This window comes from Eptesicus fuscus, chromosome 23 (assembly GCF_027574615.1).
Source record: "Eptesicus fuscus isolate TK198812 chromosome 23, DD_ASM_mEF_20220401, whole genome shotgun sequence".
Taxonomy (NCBI): domain Eukaryota; kingdom Metazoa; phylum Chordata; class Mammalia; order Chiroptera; family Vespertilionidae; genus Eptesicus; species Eptesicus fuscus.
Window position 1 is genome coordinate 21576562 of NC_072495.1, and position 19652 is coordinate 21596213.

General features: G+C 46.7%; 1 protein-coding gene across 1 annotated transcript in view; it reads left to right on the forward strand.

The window, feature by feature from the left end:
• SVOP (SV2 related protein) overlaps positions 1-19652 on the forward strand; it is a 38250-nt gene that overhangs the window by 12295 nt on the left and 6303 nt on the right. The window contains exons 5-11 of the mRNA XM_008142509.3: positions 343-414; positions 2199-2323; positions 10214-10277; positions 11526-11651; positions 12310-12438; positions 14699-14772; positions 16567-16643. Coding sequence (XP_008140731.1) covers positions 343-414; positions 2199-2323; positions 10214-10277; positions 11526-11651; positions 12310-12438; positions 14699-14772; positions 16567-16643 — 667 coding nt within the window. The remainder of the gene's footprint in view (positions 1-342; positions 415-2198; positions 2324-10213; positions 10278-11525; positions 11652-12309; positions 12439-14698; positions 14773-16566; positions 16644-19652) is intronic.

A 19652-nucleotide genomic window follows, 5' to 3' on the forward strand; every position in this document is an offset into this window, starting at 1 on the left:
TAGCAACAGGACAAGAAATCCATAATACTGCAGCCATACTGCCTGAGTCCAGCCTGGGCTGCAACCACTCACAGATGTGCGACCTCCCCCTCTCTGAGTCTCAGTTTGCTCATCTGTAAAATGGGGCCAATAACAGCACCCACCCCCTCGGATTGTTGTGAGGTTTCAACAGTAGCATGAAGCACACAGAATCGTGTTTGCCCCTTAGTAGCCGGATCTCAGTGAAGGCTGGGTGCATTGTTATCGCTAGGGTGTGACGTCACAGGTTCAATCTGTCGTTCCCTTTCTCTGCGATCAATGCTCCGTGTCACCGTCTAACAGAAACCCTGTTTCCACCCGCAGGTGGTCTTTATCGGCATGATGTCCAGCTCCACCCTCTGGGGAAACATCTCGGACCAGTACGGCAGGAAAACAGTAAGGCGATCTCTCCTGAGCGCCTGCCCCCTAGCCTAGGTGATCTCCGTGGTGACGGCGGCAAGTAGCAACACTTAGGCTGCTTGAGCACGTGGGAGGCCTAGTGAGGAGCCATGTTGACGTGCTATGAGAAGACATTGCTCTGAGGCCACTGTGGAGTCTTGAAGTCACACATTCCCCGGGGGCGCCCAAGCTCGTGCATTTCAAGCCTCTTTGGGTTCCCAGGAGGAAAATCTCCATTGAGCTAGCTTACGCCCCAAGAAAGGAATGAAGGATATGTGTGGCAGGCACCGATTTCATAGTCATGGGCGTAGGGGGGCATCAGTGTTGCTTTATTATTATTATTTTTATATATAATTTATTGATTTTTTTTTTTTTACACAGAGAGTAAGGGAGAGGGATAGAGAGTTAGAAACATCGATGAGAGAGAAACATCGATCAGCTGCCTCCTGCACACCCCTATTGGGGATGTGCCCGCAACCAAGGTACATGCCCTTGACCGGAATCGAACCCGGGACCCTTCAGTCCACAGGCCAATGCTCTAGCCACTGAGCCAAACCGGTTAGGGCAGTGTTGCTTTATTATTATTGCAATAGATCCAGGGTTTCCTACTTGAATAATTCCTGTCCTACCTGTTCTCTTAGGTACACAATACTTTTATTTGTATCAGTTGTTGTGTGTGTAGTTTCATGACATGAATTTTTTTTTTAAAAGAAACTTTACAGAGTGTCTTAAATGGGAAATCAGTCACAATTGCCCTAAGGAAATATCTGCAAAAGTAAATACAATGAAAATAAAACAATGCTATTAAGTTCTAGCCGCTTACCATTGACCCACTGCTCTCTTGGTTAGAAAGAGAGATTGGTAGGTGATCCAAAAGGTATTAAAGACAGGCTGGCACCACACGGATGCTTCCTTTGGCCATAACCAGAAGAATGAATATTTTTTTTTTTTATTGATTTTTTACAGAGAGGAAGAGAGAGGGATAGAGAGTTAGAAACATCGATGAGAGAGAAACATCGATCAGCTGCCTCTTGCACACCCCCTACTGGGGATGTGCCCGCAACCAAAGTACATGCCCTTGACCGGAATCGAACCTGGGACCTTTCAGTCCGCAGGCCGACGCTCTATCCACTGAGCCAAACCGGTTTCGGCAAGAATGAATATTAAAATGAAAAAGAAATCACTTTCTTGCAAGGTGATTCACAGTTATTTGAAATATTCTCTCTATTAGTTAAAGTCATGTTCCCATAGACCCGAAATCAACTGGTAGACCTCCAAATTTCCTCTCTAATCCTTTTAATTTAGTTTAAGGTTTTTAAAATATATATATATATTTATTGATTTCAGAGAGAAAGGGAGAGGGAAAGAGAGAAACATCAATGATCAGAGAGAACCATTGATCGGCTGCCTTGGGGATCGAGCCCACAACCTGGGCATGTGCCCTGACCGGGAATTGAACCGTGACCTCCTGGTTCACAGTTCGATGCTCAACCACTGAGCAGCACTGGCCGGGAGGACAAGTCTTCCTGGGTCTCACGCACCGTGGGGCATCTTACACCTCTGGGCCCTGGCTATACCTGCCAATCCTTGGGACAACCGAGAAAGCCCCACAGTTTGGCCACATCCCGCCTAGGGGTGGGCAGCACCCCCACAGAGAATCCTTGGTTGTATTGGGTTCCCCTTAAACAGGACCCTAATGGTGACTTTAAATGTGGGGGGTGGGGCCCTGAGACCTGGAGGTGCCGAGCAGCCCTGTGACTTGGTGTCTCCCATGTGTGCAGGGGCTGAAGATCAGCGTGCTCTGGACTCTGTACTACGGGATCCTCAGTGCTTTCGCGCCCGTGTACAGCTGGATCTTGGTGCTCCGGGGCCTGGTGGGCTTCGGGATCGGAGGGGTCCCCCAGTCGTAAGTAAATACCCAGCTCTGGCCTTGCAGCCAGGCGGCCAGGCACCTGTGTCAGGGCCTCGAGGTCTCTCACCGCTAGTAAACAGCAGAGCTGAGATTCAAACATCACTTGATCCTCCAAACATCTTACCGTAACCGCATCCTATAACTCTTTTGTCTGTGAGGAAAGCACATAAAAGCCACAAACGAAATTACAGAAGAAATATTTAACCACCCAAGAGAGCCACTGGCCTCCCAGCTCCTTCGCTTCAGCCATTTACATAAAAATAATCGTCTTAATCAGGCAATGTTCTTATCTAGTTATAAAATGGCTCCCCTAAGTTCATTATTTGGAAACATTTAGTTGAAGATATTTGTACGTAATTAAATGTAACTAAGAGTTTCCCTTCATTTAGAATAGCTTTACCCAATGGCACCACCTCACCAAACCACGTGAGTAGGATTTTGCTGTGTAGTTTTTAAGGGCCCCACAATGAGAAGTGCTTATAACGTACTCTACATTTTTAGTATAAATGCAAATTGTAGTACTAAAATGTTTTTTTTTTTTTTGTTTTTTTTTTTTTTTTTTTTAATGAATCTTTATTGTTCAGATTACAATTGTTTCTCCTTTTTCCCCACATATCTCCCCACCACCCAGTTCCTACCCCCCCCCTCTTCCCTTACCTCCCCCCCCCCTGCTGTCCTTATCCATAGGTGTATGATTTTTGTCCAGTCTCTTCCCATACTCCCCACACAGACACCCCTTTCCCCCTGAGAATTATCAATCCACTCCCATTCTATGCCTGATTCTATTAAGTTCACCAGTTTATTCTGTTCCTCAGATTTTTAATTCACTTGACTTTTAGATTCACTTGTTGATAGATATGTATTTGTTGTTCATAATTTTTATCTTCTTCTTTTTCCTCTTTTTAAAGAATACCTTTCAGCATTTCATATAATACTGGTTTGGTGGTGATGAACTCCTTTAGCTTTTTCTTATCTGTGAAGCTCTTTATCTGCCCTTCAATTCTGAATGATAACTTTGCTGGGTAGAGTAGTCTTGGTTGTAGGTTCCTGCTATTCATCACTTTGAATATTTCTTGCCACTCCCGTCTGGCCTGCATGGTTTCTGTTGAGAAATTAGCTGATAATCGTATGGGAGCTCCCTTGTAGGTAACTAACTGTTTTTCTCTTGCTGCTTGTAAGATTCTCTCTTTGTCTTTTGCTCTTGGCATTTTAATTATGATGTGTCTTGGTGTGGTCCTCTTTGGATTCCTTTTGTTTGGGGTTCTGTGCGCTTCCTGGACTTGTAAGTCTATTTCTTTCATCAGGTGGGGGAAGTTTTCGTTCATTATTTCTTCAAATAGGTTTTCAGCATCTTGCTCTCTCTCTTCTTCTGGTACCCCCATAATTCTGATGTTGGTACGCTTGAAGTTGTCCCAGAGGCTTCTTACACTATCTTCAACTTTCTGAATTCTCTTCTCTTCATGCTTCTCTGGAGGAGTGTCCTTGGCCTCTTTGTATTCCAAATCTTTGAGTTGATTCTTGCAATCCTCTAGTCTGCTTTTGGGTCTCTGTATAATATTTTTTATCTCAGTCAGTGTATGTTTAATTTCTAGTTGGTCCTCATGGAATTTATCAGCCTTTTCCATGAAATTCTTGAAAAACCTTATAACCGTGGTTTTGAACTCTATGTCCAGTTGCTTGTTCTCCTCCATTTCTTTGGTTTGTGATCTGTTTTCTTGCCTTCTCATATTCTCTGCTTCCCTAAGTTGGTAGGGTAGTTTTGTGTACTAGGTGTCCTATTGGTTCAACGGGTCAGCCTCCCAGTTACTTGAGGTGGACACTCTTGGTGTACCCTTGTGTACTGTGTGTCCCCCAGCAGGAGCTACAGCAAGGGCTAGTTTTCTCCTCCTTTGCTTGGGCGGTTTTGGAGCAGTCTGACTGGAGCTGCAGTTGGTTAAGCTGCTCCAGAACAGGCCACTTATATGCAAAAGCCGCTGTGTGGAGCCTGGGCGGGTTTGTAGAATGTGTGGGGCGGGGCCTCAGGGCGGGGCCTCAGGGCTGGGCGGGGTCTCAGGGCGTCACTAGGCTGGGGCGTGGCCAACGGCGATGGCTGCCGTCAGCCGTCTCTGCCTTTCCACGTTTCCAAGTCCCTGCGGCCGCGCTCCAGCGCAGTAAACAATGATTGCTGGGCGCACCACCGCAAAAAAGTCACTCTCACTTTCCGACCCGATGGCCGAGAGTCCAGCTTCTCCCCGTAGGCGTCTGGGTCCCCTGAGTGTCCCCAGAAACTGGATTTCAGAGTGATCGGGAGCTTGTCTCCCTGCGGGTTGAAGAAAAGCCGCGCACCCAGCCGCCCGCCGTCGGCCCGATTCGCGTGCCTCCGTACCTCAGCTTTTCAGGGATTGTGCTTCTTTCTCTTCTTAGTTGTAAATCTTCCACTCAGCCAGCTTTCCCGTGGTTTTGGGTGGTAGACGTTTTTGTCTTTTAGTTGTATTTTTGAAATTGTTGTGTGAGGCAGCAGATTAGTTGTTTAACTATGCCGCCATCTTGGTTCCTCCTCCAGTACTAAAATGTTTTAATTAAAATTTTTTTCTTTCAGTTTTATTGATATATAATCAATATACACCAGTTTACGGAGTACAACATAATGACTTGACTTACATAGCTTGCAAAATGATTACCTCAATAAGTTTAGATAATATCCATCATCTCATATACAAATTATATTATTATTATTATTTTCTTGCTTATTGATTAATACATTATTTTTTTTTCCATTTTTTTGAGGTATTATATGTGTACATATCTTACCATTACCCCCCCACCCCACACCCATACATGCCCTCACCCCCCAGAGTTTTGCGTCCATTGTTTATGCTTATATGCACGCATACAAGTCCTTCGTTTGATTTCTTATCTCCCCCACCTCTCCCTAACCTTCCCCCTGTAATTTGAAAGTCTGTTTGTTGCTTTACTGTCTCTGTATCTATCTTTTTGTTCATCAGTTTATAATGTTCTTTATTATCCATAAATGAGTGAGATCATGTGGTATTTTTCTTTCATTGACTGGCTTATTTCACTTAGCATAATGTTCTCCAATTCCATCCAGGTTGCTTCAAATGATGAGAATTCCTTCTTTTTTATGGCAGCATAGTATTCCATTGTGTAGATGTACCACAGTTTTCTGATCCAGTCATCTGCTGACGGGCACCTAGGTTGTTTCCAAATCTTAGCTATTGTAAATTGTGCTGCTATGAACATAGGGGTGCATATATCCTTTCTGATTGGTGTTTCTAGTTTCTTCGGATATATTCCCAGGAGTGGGATTACTGGGTCAAATAGGAGTTCCATTTTCAGTTTTTTGAGGAAACTCCATACTGTTCTCCACAGTGGCTGCACCAGTCTGCATTCCCACCAGCCGTGCACGAGGGTTCCTTTTTCTCCGCATCCTCGCCAACACTTGTTGTTTGTTGATTTGTTGATGATAGCCATTCTGACAGGTCAAATTATATTATTAATAAGGAGCCAGATCATCTCTCTGCTCTGATCTGTGCCTTTCCATGTCCCTCCTTCTCTTTCTCTTTCTTTTTTTCTCTTTTCTTTATTTCTTCCCTCAAAGTAGGTATTCACATCAGTTCTTGGTGATAGCAACAATATTAGCATTAATAGTGATGATGATGATGATATTAATTGAGTGTTTACCAAGTGCTAGGCCTGTGCTAGATGCTCTCTTCACACTATCTCATCTTGTCCATTGAACAATTATCCCTATTTTACAGATGAGAAAACTGAGGCTCAGAGATCAGGTGGTTCTTAAGTGGGGTGTGGAAGTTGCTTTTGCTTTGTAACAAACTATCCCAACCCTGATGGCTTAAAATAATGATTTCTTTAACTCGTGATTCTGCAGTTTGTCAGATCGGTTGTTCTGGTCTCGGTGGGGCTTCCTTATGTGTCTTCAGTCAACTGGTGAATTGAATGGGGGCTGGCTAGGCTAGCACGGCCACAGCTGACTCCCCTGCGTTCCACAAGCCTCTCATCCTCCAGCCGGCTAGCCCAGGCACCTGGTCACATGGTACCTGGGCAGGGGTCCAAGAGCAAGCAGAAGCCACAAAGCCTCTTGAGGCCCAATCTTGGGACTGGCACAGCATCCCTTCTGCAACATTCTATTGATCAAAAGCAAGTCACAGAGCCCAGGCTGGAGGGATGGGGACATAGACTCTGGATGGAGTGCGCTGCCAAGTCTCATTGCGAGGGAGCATAGGCGCAGGGAGGGGAAATTGTACGGCAACGTTTGCAAACCATCTACGGGTTCCAGTCCAGGTCGCCCAATGCCAAAGCTCTTTCACTTGAACAAATATTGGGGAAGGGTTCTGAGCGTGCGGAGTCAGAGGTCCCGGTAAATCAGTAACGCCCCTGGGGCCCAAGTACTGATTTGGGGAGGATTCTGGGAACGGAGAATGGGTGGTTCTGAGCAGGTGGTATTCTTTTTTAAATTATTAAAAAAATTTTTAAATTGATTTCAGAGAAAGAGAGAGAGGGAGAGAGACATTGATTTAGTGTTCCACTCATGTATGCATTTATTAGAAAGCAATGACCTGTGATCATTTGACTCTTGTACGTGCCCTGAGGGGGGACCCAACTGGCCACTTTGGTGTATCGGGATGATACTCTGACCAACTGAGCCACTGGCAGGTGCTATTCTTTTAATTAAGGCAGGAAAGAGGAATCACATTTAGGATACTAATAATTCCATTTTCTGTATAGGAAGGAGCATTAAAAGAGACTTTAATTCAAGCAAGGGAGTTCAATGTAGCTTTCTTTTTTTTAATATATATTTTATTAATTTTTTACAGAGAGGAAGAGAGAGTGATAGAGTTAGAAACATCGATGTGAGAGAAACATCGATCAGCTGCCTCCTGCACACCCCCTACTGGGGATGTGCCCGCAACCAAGGTACATGCCCTTGATCGGAATCAAACCTGGGACCCTTGAGTCCGCAGGCCGACGCTCTATCCACTGAGCCAAACCGGTTTTGGCAATGTAGCTTTCTTTATATCGTTACAGACCATACATTTTTGTCTTAGAAAAAAATTTCAGTGCAGATAAGCATCCTCCCCACCCCCAAATGATAATCGCCTCTAATTGAACCCACCTGGGCACATCACTTCTTCTTTCCAGTAGAGGGTGCTGTGTGCTTCAGCAGACACGCCACTTTCCCAAGAGGCTGGATGGAAACCTTCCTTAACTGGCGCCTGACTTGTGTTTTAGCCGCTCTTAAAAAAATGCATGCGCACCCCCAGGTAGCTGCCCACCCGTTCCACCTTGCCATCGGCCTCAGAAGGTTCTTCAGATTGGTGTCTACTACGAGCTGGCTCCCAAACCTGTCCTCGGCACGGCTTTTTCTCCCAAAGATTAAGCAGAAATGAGGCGTGGAGATCACAGGTCATTTCTTTCTAAGCTGGGATCCAGATGGCAAGTCTCAATGGCCAACGCGCCGCCATAAACGCGATGGCTTGCAGCGAGGGTTTGTTTACGCCAGTATCAGCTGCTTCTTGGCATGGCTGATTTTGTTGCTCATTCTTTTACTTTTCAGTGTCATTGTAATCATAATCACCACACATTGGATGAAGATCAAACAGCTCGTTTTCATTGTAAACTGCTATGAATCATGGCCAAGTGTGGGGCACAACAATGCCAGGAAAAGATGTTTCTTGTGGCATTGGTTGCAAAAAAAAAAAACACACCAGGAAATGGCAAACATCTACATGTTGACCAACAGGGTTGTGGCTGTTAGAAAATAATGCTATAGATCTATGTATATGGATATGGAAAGATTCCCAAACTGTCTTATGAGAAGCAGGTCCTGACACAGATTCAGGAACAAGTACAGTTGAGCCTTGAACAATGCGGGGGGAGGTTAGGGACCCTACCACTCTGCAGCAGAAAATTCTAATATAACTTTTGACTGCCCACTGGCCTAGTAAAGGGATCCCAGGAGATCTAGAAGGGTCCTGAGCATCATCTGCCTCGAAAGGGGTCCTGGAAATTAGCGTCCCTCTACCCCCACCTCCCTTATGAGGAGCCAGGAGAGTAACAGGAGGCCACCAAGTAGCTCGGATGCCGGGCTTAGGTGGGAGATGAGGGGAAAGAGAAGGTCTCCTCTTCCTAGCAACGTGGAAGGCAGCGTGGGGGCGTGGTCTAGGCATTTTCTTCTCCTCCAGCCTGTCCAGGGGCTGAGGAAGGGAAAGGGCGGGGAGGGGCGTGGGGAGGCAGTGGATGGAGGAGGCTGCTGGTGCGGTTAAGACGTTGGTTCCATTGAGCACACAAGTAAATTGACTGACCAGATACATAAATATATTGAGGATAATGAGACCCAGGTGTTTCAATGTTTTGGAGAAGGGATTTGCAAACATGGAAACTGGAAGGTTAGAAAGAACCCTAACCTTTGGTTGGACTGGGATAGAAAGTATCGGTATGAGCTCATTGGTTGTTGTTTTTTTAAAATACGTGTACATGGATATAGATATAGATGTATGGTATGTATGTGGGGGGAGAGAGAAATGGACAGTGATAAATAGATGATAGATAAATAGATAGATGATAGATAAATAGATAGATGGTAGGTAGGTAGATAGATAGATAGATAGATAGATAGATAGATATATAGATAGATGATAGATCTCTTAGCTGTGTTCACTGAGTGGGCCTAGATGCAGTGACTTCCCAGTAGCAGTGAGCACATTGAGCACCCAGATCTTGGTTTCTAAATACCATCATCGGCCAAAAGGAACCCGGGCTTCTTAGAAAAAATGGCTGACACCAGGGCTGAGGCAAGGACGTCTTGCCATGCCAATAAGTGAGAAAGAGCTCAAGGAACGATGGAGGCAGCAAAAATACATAGGCATTGGCTTAAAAGGGCTTGCACTGCGCAGATCTACCGCAGTCTGAGAATCCAATTAATAATGGCAGAAATGGGTCACAATCCATTGAATAAAACAGAAACCCACAAATCCTCATTGATTAAATGAATAGGTAGGTGAGTAGGTAGGTAGGTAGGTAGGTAGGTAGGTAGGTAGATAGAGATAAAGGGGAGCAGGGAACCCTTTTCCTCATAGTAGAATGTCAACCAATGACTGTAGACAGAAGAATGGAAATAAAAATACCATTTGTGACCGTCATCATGGTGATTTATTCAGGCAGAAATAATCCATGGATGGGATGCTTACGCTGGTGGGTAGAGGTCCTTTGAGTAACAGGATTTAGGGTAATCTCTGAATGTTCCCTCACAGAGGACTTACTCATCACAAATGGAAAATAATAGCTGTAGGGTGGGGAGATCTGTCTGACACCAACTTAATCCGGGGATGACGCTTGATATCACCAGGGATAAGAGGGGTTGACATCATGTCCCCCGACATCAGGGAAGGGTTTGGCATTATTTCTGTGAATATCTGGCCTGAGTCTGGTCACAAGGGGACATCAGATGGACCCAGGATGCAGGGCACCCCACAGAATGAAAGGCCTGTACTCTTTCACATTATTTGGGACTTGAGGGATAGGGAGAACCTGAGGAACAGTCCTAGAATGCAGTTGTCGATCACCCCACCACCCGATTTCCCCCTGGGTTGTGGAGAGGGCTCAATGAAAGCAATTATTACATTTGAGAATCGTTTGGGGAGCTAGTTAAAAATGCAGATGCCAGGGCCCCACCCCTTGGAGCCTGTTTCTGAAGGTCTAGGGTGGGACGTGGGGATCTACATCTAAAGTCATCATCCCAGGAAATTCTGATGTAAGTGGTCCATGGACCACACTCAGGGGAACGTTGGCCTAGAACTTCAGAGAGCGGTAGCAATCTTCCTACTCAGTCCCGGCCTTAACCCCCTTTCTGTCTCTTTGCTTCCCCAGGGTGACGCTGTATGCTGAGTTCCTTCCCATGAAAGCCAGAGCCAAGTGTATTTTGCTGATCGAGGTAAGGAGGGTGGCTGGATTTGTGGAGAATTCTCAGTCTCTGGCATGAGATTCTCAGGTGTCTTGAGCCACAGGACAAGGAAAAGCGAGTTTAAGAAAAATATAAAAGCCCTAACTGGTTTGAGTCTGTGGATAGAGCATCAGTCCTCAGACTGAAGGGTCATGGGTTCAATTCCGGTCAAGGGCACATATCTCAGTTGCAGGCTTGATCCTCGGCCCTAGTCAGGGCACATGCAGGAGGTAACCAATCGATGTGTCTCTATCACATTGATGTTTCTCTCTCTCTCTTTCTCTCTCTCTCCCTCTCTCTCTCTCCTCCGCCTCCTCCTCCTCCCTTCTATTCTCTCTAAAATCAATGGGAAAATATCCTCAGGTGAGGATTAACAACCAATATATATATATAACAGACTCAATATGCAAAGACTTAAATGGATCAGCTATGTTGATTGACCTGGTTGTTTTGAAAGTTCTTCAATTGACGAGAGAGAGAGAGAGAGAGAGAGAGAGAGAGAGAGAGAGAGAGGGGGGGGGGGTCCCCATTGGCTGTACTGAATGGGAAGCCACAGGACAGGAAGCCTGTAGATACGAGGTGAAAAACGACAGAGAGTGACTTGGAGAAGCAAACAGAGGATATGCAGCCCCACAGGGAAGAGGCAATTCATATATATGTAAATATATATATATTTATATTTTTATATATATATATTTAATTTTTACAGAGAGGAAGGGAGAGGGACAGAGAGTTAGAAACATCGATGAGAGAGAAACATCGATCCGCTGCCTCCCGCACACTCCCCCCTGGGTATGTGCCCACAACCAATGTACATGCCCTTGACCCAAATCGAACCCGGGACCCCTGAGTCCGCTCTATCCACTGAGCCAAACCGGTCAGGGCCAAGAGGCAATTCTGCTAAAGGACACCGGAGCACTGCTGGGCAGGGGAGATGGCTGCCCATGGACAAAAACCAATGTGTTCACAACCATACTGACCTTGCACGATCTTGGCCATATTGGTCTCCTTAAGCAGAGCTGCCCTAGCACACACTCCCATGGGTGCCCTGCAAATGTTCTAGACTGCGGATGGGCAAGAAGGTGGCTCTGGCCCAGCCATAGAAACCACAGGAAAAGGGATGGCCATTCTGACCTCGCTGACCCCAAGGACCCCGTACCCCCATGGGTCATCGTGTCTGCAGTGACCCTGAAATTGCTCCCTGTGCTGACCAATGCTGGCCCCCTTTCTCCTGTCCAGGTGTTCTGGGCCATCGGGACCGTGTTCGAGGTCGCCCTGGCGGTGTTCGTGATGCCCAGCCTGGGCTGGCGATGGCTGCTCCTCCTCTCGGCTGTCCCGCTCCTCATCTTTGCCGTCCTGTGTTTTGTAGGTACCCCTTTAAGAGACCCCAGCCTTTGCTACGGACCTTCTGCTGTTCACTGTATTTTGATAGGGAGGGTGTGTAGGACAGCACCAAAGCTACCTTTTTCGATTTTTTTTTTTTTTTAAATCAGGACACGAGACAAAGGAACTGGGCCTGGGGCAGGCTCGGTGTGGAGTACTGGGTTTCCTCCAGACAAACACTGCTGGGATGCTCTTTAGGGAGATAGCGGGGGATGCAGGAGGGGTACCCAGGTCCCACCACTGCAAGATGCACCCTGGAGGTAACTGTATTAGAAGAGTTGGGACTCGTACGTTGTAAGTGACAGAATCCCAACTCACACTGGGTCCAGAAGTTCAAATGATCTCTCCATCTCCACTCAGCTCTGCATAAACTACACCCTCCCTCACCCCCCTAACCCCACCAGTGAGATCATGCCCTTTATCCATTTTATGGATGAGCAGGTGGAGGCACAGAGAGGTTGGGTAATTGCTCAAGGTCACACAGCCAACATACTCAATGGCAGAGCCAGGCTCTGAAGCCAGTCCTCTGGTTCCAGAGCCCCCACCCTTCAGGTCTCTCTACACACAGATGAGTGTGAGGCTGCAACCCGGGGTTCTGTTCCCCCCTAACCTGCCACGCCTGGCTGTCCTGTCCCCACAGTGGCTGCCGGAGAGCGCAAGGTATGATGTGCTGTCGGGGAACCAGGAAAAGGCCATCGCCACCCTAAAGAGGATAGCGACGGAAAACGGCGCCCCCATGCCGCTGGGGAAACTCATCATCTCCAGGCAGGTCAGTGCCTGGTCCACCGATCCTGCGGCCCGCATGTCCCTGCGCGGGCACAGGACCCAGCTGCCAATGCCATCTAATTGGCTAACTTGTCAAATCTTTGCCTTACACATTCTCTTTTTTTAAAAAAATACATTCTATGACTGATTATATGCTTCTTCGATATAGTTAATGAACTTTCTTTTTCTTAGTAGCAGTGTGAGAAGTGCTTACTTACTTAAACATGCTAACAGTGAAAAAAAAAAATATATTACAGGCCACAGGTGGCTTAGCCTGTGAGTATTGCCTTCATGAATAAAAATATTTTGGTAATATATGCTTCCATGAAAAGATAGCATTCATGAAATACGCTTACTGGATATATTTGAGAATGCATTTATTGAATATATTTAGGAATATTAGGCAGAATATATTGATGAATAAATGTATTCATATGTACATAGAGAAAATATATTCCTGTTTACTAAATATATTTAAAGAGAATAACCCTTAAGACACATTTTTGGTAAATGGATACGTTAGCAAGTTAATTCAGGAAAATCTGCCTTTGGAAAACTGGTCTGCCCTTCTCTCCTCTTTTTGCTGTGCCTGTGTGGGGCGGGCGTGTGTGTGATCGCGGGCGTCCATGGAGTGGGTCGGGGTGCGGGGAGCAGATCCTGCAAGGTGAACCTGGCAGCTGCGATCGGTGTGTTCTCACTGCCAAGCCCTGAAAGTGCCACCTGGAGAATGCGTCCCGTGATTAGAGAAACGGAACGCAGTGCCCACTAATGGATCCCGTAACTGCTCCTGCTTCGGTTTCACCTTTCAGCGCCCATTACGTCTGATTAGCAAATGTGATTGATCGCCAAAGGCCGGACAATAAAACCGCATTAGAAAGTGCCGTGATAGGCTTAGATCCAGGGCGCCACACTGCACTTGGAAGACGCCCTTAATGGAGGGCGCATCGCTCGGATGGCGACACCAGCAGGGAATCCACCGCAGGGAGAATGTACTAGTAGGAGCACCTCCCACGCGCATGCGCACCGAGTGCGGAGTGGGGGGTGGGAGGTGGGAGGTGGGAGGTGGGGGGAGAAGGCAGTCAGATTAAAGGCTGCGGTTCCTGACCTCAGAGGTGACAGATACCCTTAAGCAAACAGCAGACCCTACAAGGAAATTATCTTTCAAAATAAAATCATATGTCTGATTGTTTTTATATTATGCAAAAAAGAACTTGGATGAAATTTCCCCACATTGCGGGGCGGTGTTTTGCATGGTACATAGGCCAAAGGACACACCCAAATCCACTTCCAGAAACAGGATGGTCCAGGAAGGCTCCAAGGAGGTGGTGAATTTTGAGACAAGCAAAAAGAGGAGAGAAGGGCAGACCAGTTTTCCAAAGGCAGATTTTCCTGAATTAACTTGCTAACGTATCCATTTACCAAAAATGTGTCTTAAGGGTTATTCTCTTTAAATATATTTAGTAAACAGGAATATATTTTCTCTATGTACATATGAATACATGTATTCATCAATATATTCTGCCTACTATTCCTAAATATATTCAATAAATGCATTCTCAAATATATCCAGTAAGCGTATTTCATGAATGCTATCTTTTCATGGAAGAATATATTACCAAAATATTTTTATTCATGAAGGCAATACTCACAGGCTAAGCCACCTGTGGCCTGTAATATATTTTTTTTTCACTGTTAGCATGTTTAAGTAAGCAAGCACTTCTCAAACTGCTACTAAGAAAAAGAAAGTTCATTAAATATATCGAAGAAGCATATAATCAGTCATAGAATACATTTTTAAAAAAAGAGAATGTGTAAGGCAAAGATTTGACAAGTTAGCCAATTAGATGGCATTGGCAGCTGGGTCCTTTAGCCAATCTGTCTCTCGGCAAATGGCTTTTGGTGATCGATTGGCACCTTCGTTTTTGTCCCCTTGGGGGCGAGACGTGATATGGTTGGACACCCCTTGGACTGGTTTTCCGCTCCCGGGGCCCATGGAATTACCTAAGGGGTGTCAGGGGGCCCAAGCCCAAGGCGTCTGCTTCCCAGCGCCAGGATTCCAGGTTGGGGTGGGAAGCCCGTGGACATTGCTGGGTTCCGGCTGGAGGGGCTGAATTGGCCGCACTGGGCTGGAGGTTTGAGTCCTGGGTCCTTGGAGCCTGAGTGTCCAGCCCACGAGAAACCTTCCTCTTGGCCACGGGTGTCCACCAGTCTCCGGCCACCAGCCAGGACCCACGCACCTGCCTGTTTTTTTTGTCTTGAAACAGGAAGACCGAGGCAAACTGAGGGACCTCTTCACGCCCCATTTTAGATGGACAACCTTGTTGCTGTGGTTCATATGGTAAGAGCCATGTGTCGACACGTTGATCCCCTTCGTCTGTGCCCTGTTTGGGGGTTTTTGTTCCAACACAAAGCACAGAGAACGTTTTGATCTCGGGCAGCGTTTGCAAAATTCAGGAGGTGGGAGCATCGCTTTCCCGACCGCTGTCGTGCCCAGATAGCGCCTGGACTATTATTTTCCCAGTTGTTTTCTTTCATTGGACTCACTTTTTAACCCAGATAAATGCATTTGAAAAGGAAACTTTATATGTCTTCTTTAAAGGGGAAAAAAAAAAAAACACACACACACACACACCTTAATTTCAGGCCATAGATAGAAGGCGCTCTTAAAGATACCGTGAACAGTTGCCAGGTTGATGGTTTGCCAAGGCGCTGAGTGGCTGTATTTAAGAGATAGAGAAGCAGACAGAGAGGGGAGGTGCTAAGGACTCACCAACATAAGTAACTCATCACTTGAGACGGAGATACAATCAAAAGAATTGAAAGGAAATTGAAAAGGGATTTTTTTTCCCCCCACAATGAGACTTCGTGTTGATGCTGTATCAGTTCCCCGCTCCACTCCTATTGCCTTGGGTACCACCAGGACCCCTAGTTTGGGAAGCATCGATTTGGTTGCCATGGGCATTCTTAGAACTTTCCGTCCTGATCCTATTCTACTTTTCTTAATAACAGGGGCGGGGGTGGGGCTTTTAACTCCACAACCAGTCCCATTTCAGCTGTTCTTCCAACTCTCTTTCTACCCAGCCGTGCACACAACATCAACAGTGCAGGCACTGGGCCTGGCTCAGGCTTTGTGTTCCGTTTCAACTAGTTCTCACCTTTCCTCTTCACCTTTGAGCAGAGGTACTAGTTAGCGGAGGCGGGGGGGAGGGGGTGGAGAGAAGGGTATGAGTGGAAGTGGTTAATTGTAGGGAGGAGGAGGGGAAAAACTTTGATAATATATAGAACGGGGCTCCGTTTACAGAATTCCATACACAGAACTCTGACCCCGCCTTCCCGAGAGCTGAAATCAACCCACTTGTGAAACACCTGCTGTGTGGCCAGGCTGTCAGATTGTTAAAGGCGTTTGGAGGGGTACAGAGTTGAGGGGGTCTGTCTTTGAGAGCACATGATTCTGTTGAGCCGACACCAGGCGAGTACGGAAGCAACGAGGTAGAGGCTAATTTTAGTGCACTGTCGAAATCGCTGCATTTGCCAGCACATATTGTAGCCCAAGGAAGTGAATCAGTGGCGTCTGGTTATGCCGGGGTTCCCACATACTGTACTGGATGAGAGTGATCGGTCCTACAGACTTGAGTATCTGGGTTCTTGGGACAGTCGGGAATGAATGAATTGCCTCGTTCTGACCTGAGAGCCGAGTGAATTCTGCAGACTCCACCCCTGTACGGGGCACACAGCAGTTGTTTAATACATACGGTGCATTGATTTAGCTCTCAGGCATTCGGGGAGGGAGCGGGAGCCCCGTTCTGTATATTATTAAAGCTTCCCCCCCCCCTCTTCCCCGTCCAAGTGGACCAGACCAACTCAACCCAGAAGCCCGGACAGGTGTCAACGCTGTGCTTTCTTCTAAATGTTGGTCCCCGCTCCCCCAAAACACCCCCCTGTTGCCGGTTGAGTAAACAGCCTTGGGGGTGGCATGTCTGTGGCAGAATCCAGCTCTTGAGCTTGCAAAGGACACAGGATGAATCCCCTTCATCACACCACTGTGGTTTGCACCTGCCATCTTCCCGCTCAAGGGCCCCAGGGAAGCCCCCGAAGGCCCATGTCTTTCCCTCTCTTGCTTCCTTCCTGGCAGGTTTTCCAATGCGTTTTCTTACTACGGATTAGTCCTGCTCACCACGGAGCTCTTCCAGGCAGGAGACGTCTGCAGCAGTGAGTATGGCAGCCCGTGGACCAGTTACCACGCCTGCTCCCAACACACACCACACGCACACACGCCCACCCCAGGTTCTGCCCTCACAGGGCCTGGCCTTGCACAAATCCCACTGACTTTACCCCACCAACTCCAGGGAGAAACTTTGTGCAAAATCTGAGCCTAGCCCTGACTGGTTTGGCTCAGTGGATAGAGCGTCGGCCTGTGGACTCAAGGGTCCTGGGTTCGATTCGGTTTCTAACTCTCTATCCCTCTCCCTTCCTCTCTGTAAAAAATCAATAAAATACATTTTTTTAAATCGATGTTTCTAACTCTTCCTTCCTCTCTGTAAAAAAATCAATAAAATATATATTATTTTAAAAAATAAAATATATTTTATTGATTTTTTTACAGAGAGGAAGGGAGAGTTAGAAACATCGATGAGAGAGAAACATCGATCAGTTGCCTCCTGCACACCCCCTACTGGGGATGTACCCGCAACCAAGGTACATGCCCTTGACCGGAATCAAACCTGGGACCCTTGAGTCCGCAGGCCGACGCTCTATCCACTGAGCCAAACCGGTTTTGGCAAAAAATATATTTTTTTAAAAATCTGAGCCTAGACTATCTGGGCTGTGGTTTCCAAGACGCTGTACAGAGATCTAGACAGTCCTGTCGTTATAGAAGTTACACGACAGCAGAGTGACTCTTTTTTTAATTAAAAAAAAAATACTTTTATTGATTTCAGAGAGGAAGGGAGAGGGAGAGAGAGATAGAAACATCAATGGATGAGAAGCATGGATCGGCTGCCTCCTGCAGGCCCCCACCAGGGGTCAAGCCCACAACCCGGGCATGTGTCCTGACTAGGAATCGAACCATGACCTCCTGGTTCATAGGTTGACGCTCAACCACGGAGCCACGCTGGCCGGGCCAGGGTCATATCTTACCGAGCTCCATGAAGTACAGCACTGAGTTGAACCGCTAGGACTCTGTGCACATTAAGTCTGAGAACCAGGTTGGAGCTCAATCCTGGCCACACAAGAGAATCGCCTGGGGGAGCTTTTCAACAATGCCAGAGCCAGTTAAACAATGCCCAGCCCAATTTAATCAGCATCCCTGGGGTGGAGCTGGGCATTCGTGGGTTATAAAAGCTTTCCAGGTGATTCTGTTGTGTAGCTGGAGGTGGGGACCGCTGGACAAAAGAAACGAATAAAAAGCGAAGTCTAGATGCCAATGCCTGGGCTTTCAAATCGTGCTGTCCTTAAGATAATGCTAACTTCCTAGCATTGAGCCCAGGATGGGGGGGATAAAGGGATCAAGTTCTCGATTGTCTGCAGGACTTGCCCAATTATCTTTTTCTGTGTTAAGCCGCTTTCATCGCGGATAATAGTTTTGTTTATTTGGTATAAGGATTTAGTGACAAGGCGGAGTCACATCTCACTGTGGGGGGTGTGGGAGTCTAAATTAACTGCTCCGAGGAGGCAGCTCGGTTGTAGATTTGGAGTTTGGGGTTGATGGAGCATAATTGCATGCCCCTCACAGTGGACCTGCTTCAGCCAAGCAGAGGGTCCGGTGAAAGGTTACAAAGCAGGGGTTGGAACTCTTTCTATGAAGGGCCAGATAGTGAACACGGTAGGCGTGGCGAGCCAGGTGGCTCGAACACTATAGCAGTGAAGCAGCTATGGGCAATGGGTAACGACAAACCTTGCTCGTGGTCCGATAAAACCTTATTTGTGAACACAGATTTGAACTTCATGTCATTTTTATGCCATGAAGTGTTCTTCTTTTTTTAAAAAAAAATATTTTATTGATTTTTTTACAGAGAGGAAGGGAGAGGGATAGAGAGTTAGAAACACTGATGAGAGAGAAGCATCGATCAGCTGCCTCCTGCACAGCTCCTACTGGGGATGTGCCCGCAACCAAGGTACATGCCCCTGACCAGAATTGAACCTGGGATCTTTCAGTCCACAGGCCGATGCTCTATCCACTAAGCCAAACCGGTTAGGGCCTCCTTTTTATTTATTTTTTTTAACATATTTTTATTGATTTCAGAAAGGAAATGAGCGAAAGAGAGATAGGAACATCAGTGATGAGAATCATTGGTTGGCTGCCACTTCTCTGCCCTCTACTGGGGATCAAATGCACAACCCCGGGCACGTGCCCAGATCTGGAATCGAACTGTGACCTCCTGGTCACCGAGCCACGCTGGCTGGGCTCTGCGTTTGTTTTTTTTTTAAATAATTTAAATATAAAATAAAAAAAATATATATATATACTACTCTTATCCAGTGGACCAGGCAGAAACAGGCAGGAGATCAGATTCGGCCCCAGGTGGTATTCCCAACCCCGTTAAAAAGCGCTCTCTTATACCTGGTGGGAAAGTAATTCTGTGGAACGAGTTCACAGCCAGAAACCAGGGAGCCCGGTAGCTGTGGGACCTTGGGCAAGTCATTCGCTCAGTATTTTCTTAGTACCTGCCAGGTATGGTCCAGGTGTTAGGATAGATCCGTGAACACAAAAGACAAATCTCCTGGCCTATGAGCTTGCATTTTGGTGTAGAGAGAGGAAAAAGAGAGAACGAGAGAATGGCGAAATAAGGAAGGAAATTATAGAGTGTGCTAGAAAGTGATCCGTGTGTTCCAGGGAAAACTTTAAAGAAGTGTCTAAGCACATTCATATGCACAGCTTGCTTTCATTCCCTCCACCATCTTGCCCAGTGATTTTATTAGCCCCAATTAAAAAAAATACATTTTTATTGACTGCAGAGTGGAAGAGAGAGGGAGAGAGCGACAGAAACATCCATGATAAGAGAGAATCATTGATCTGCTGCCTCCTGCATGCCCCACACTGGGGATCGAGCCCACAACCCGGGCATGTGCCCTGACCTGGAATCAAACCTGTGACCTGTTGGTTCATAGGTCAATGCTCAACCACTTGAGCCGTGCCAGCCGGGCTGGGCTGTCCCCGTTTTTTGAGGAAACAGATACTCAGAGAGATGACGCTATAGAATGCTGGTCGGGATTTAGACA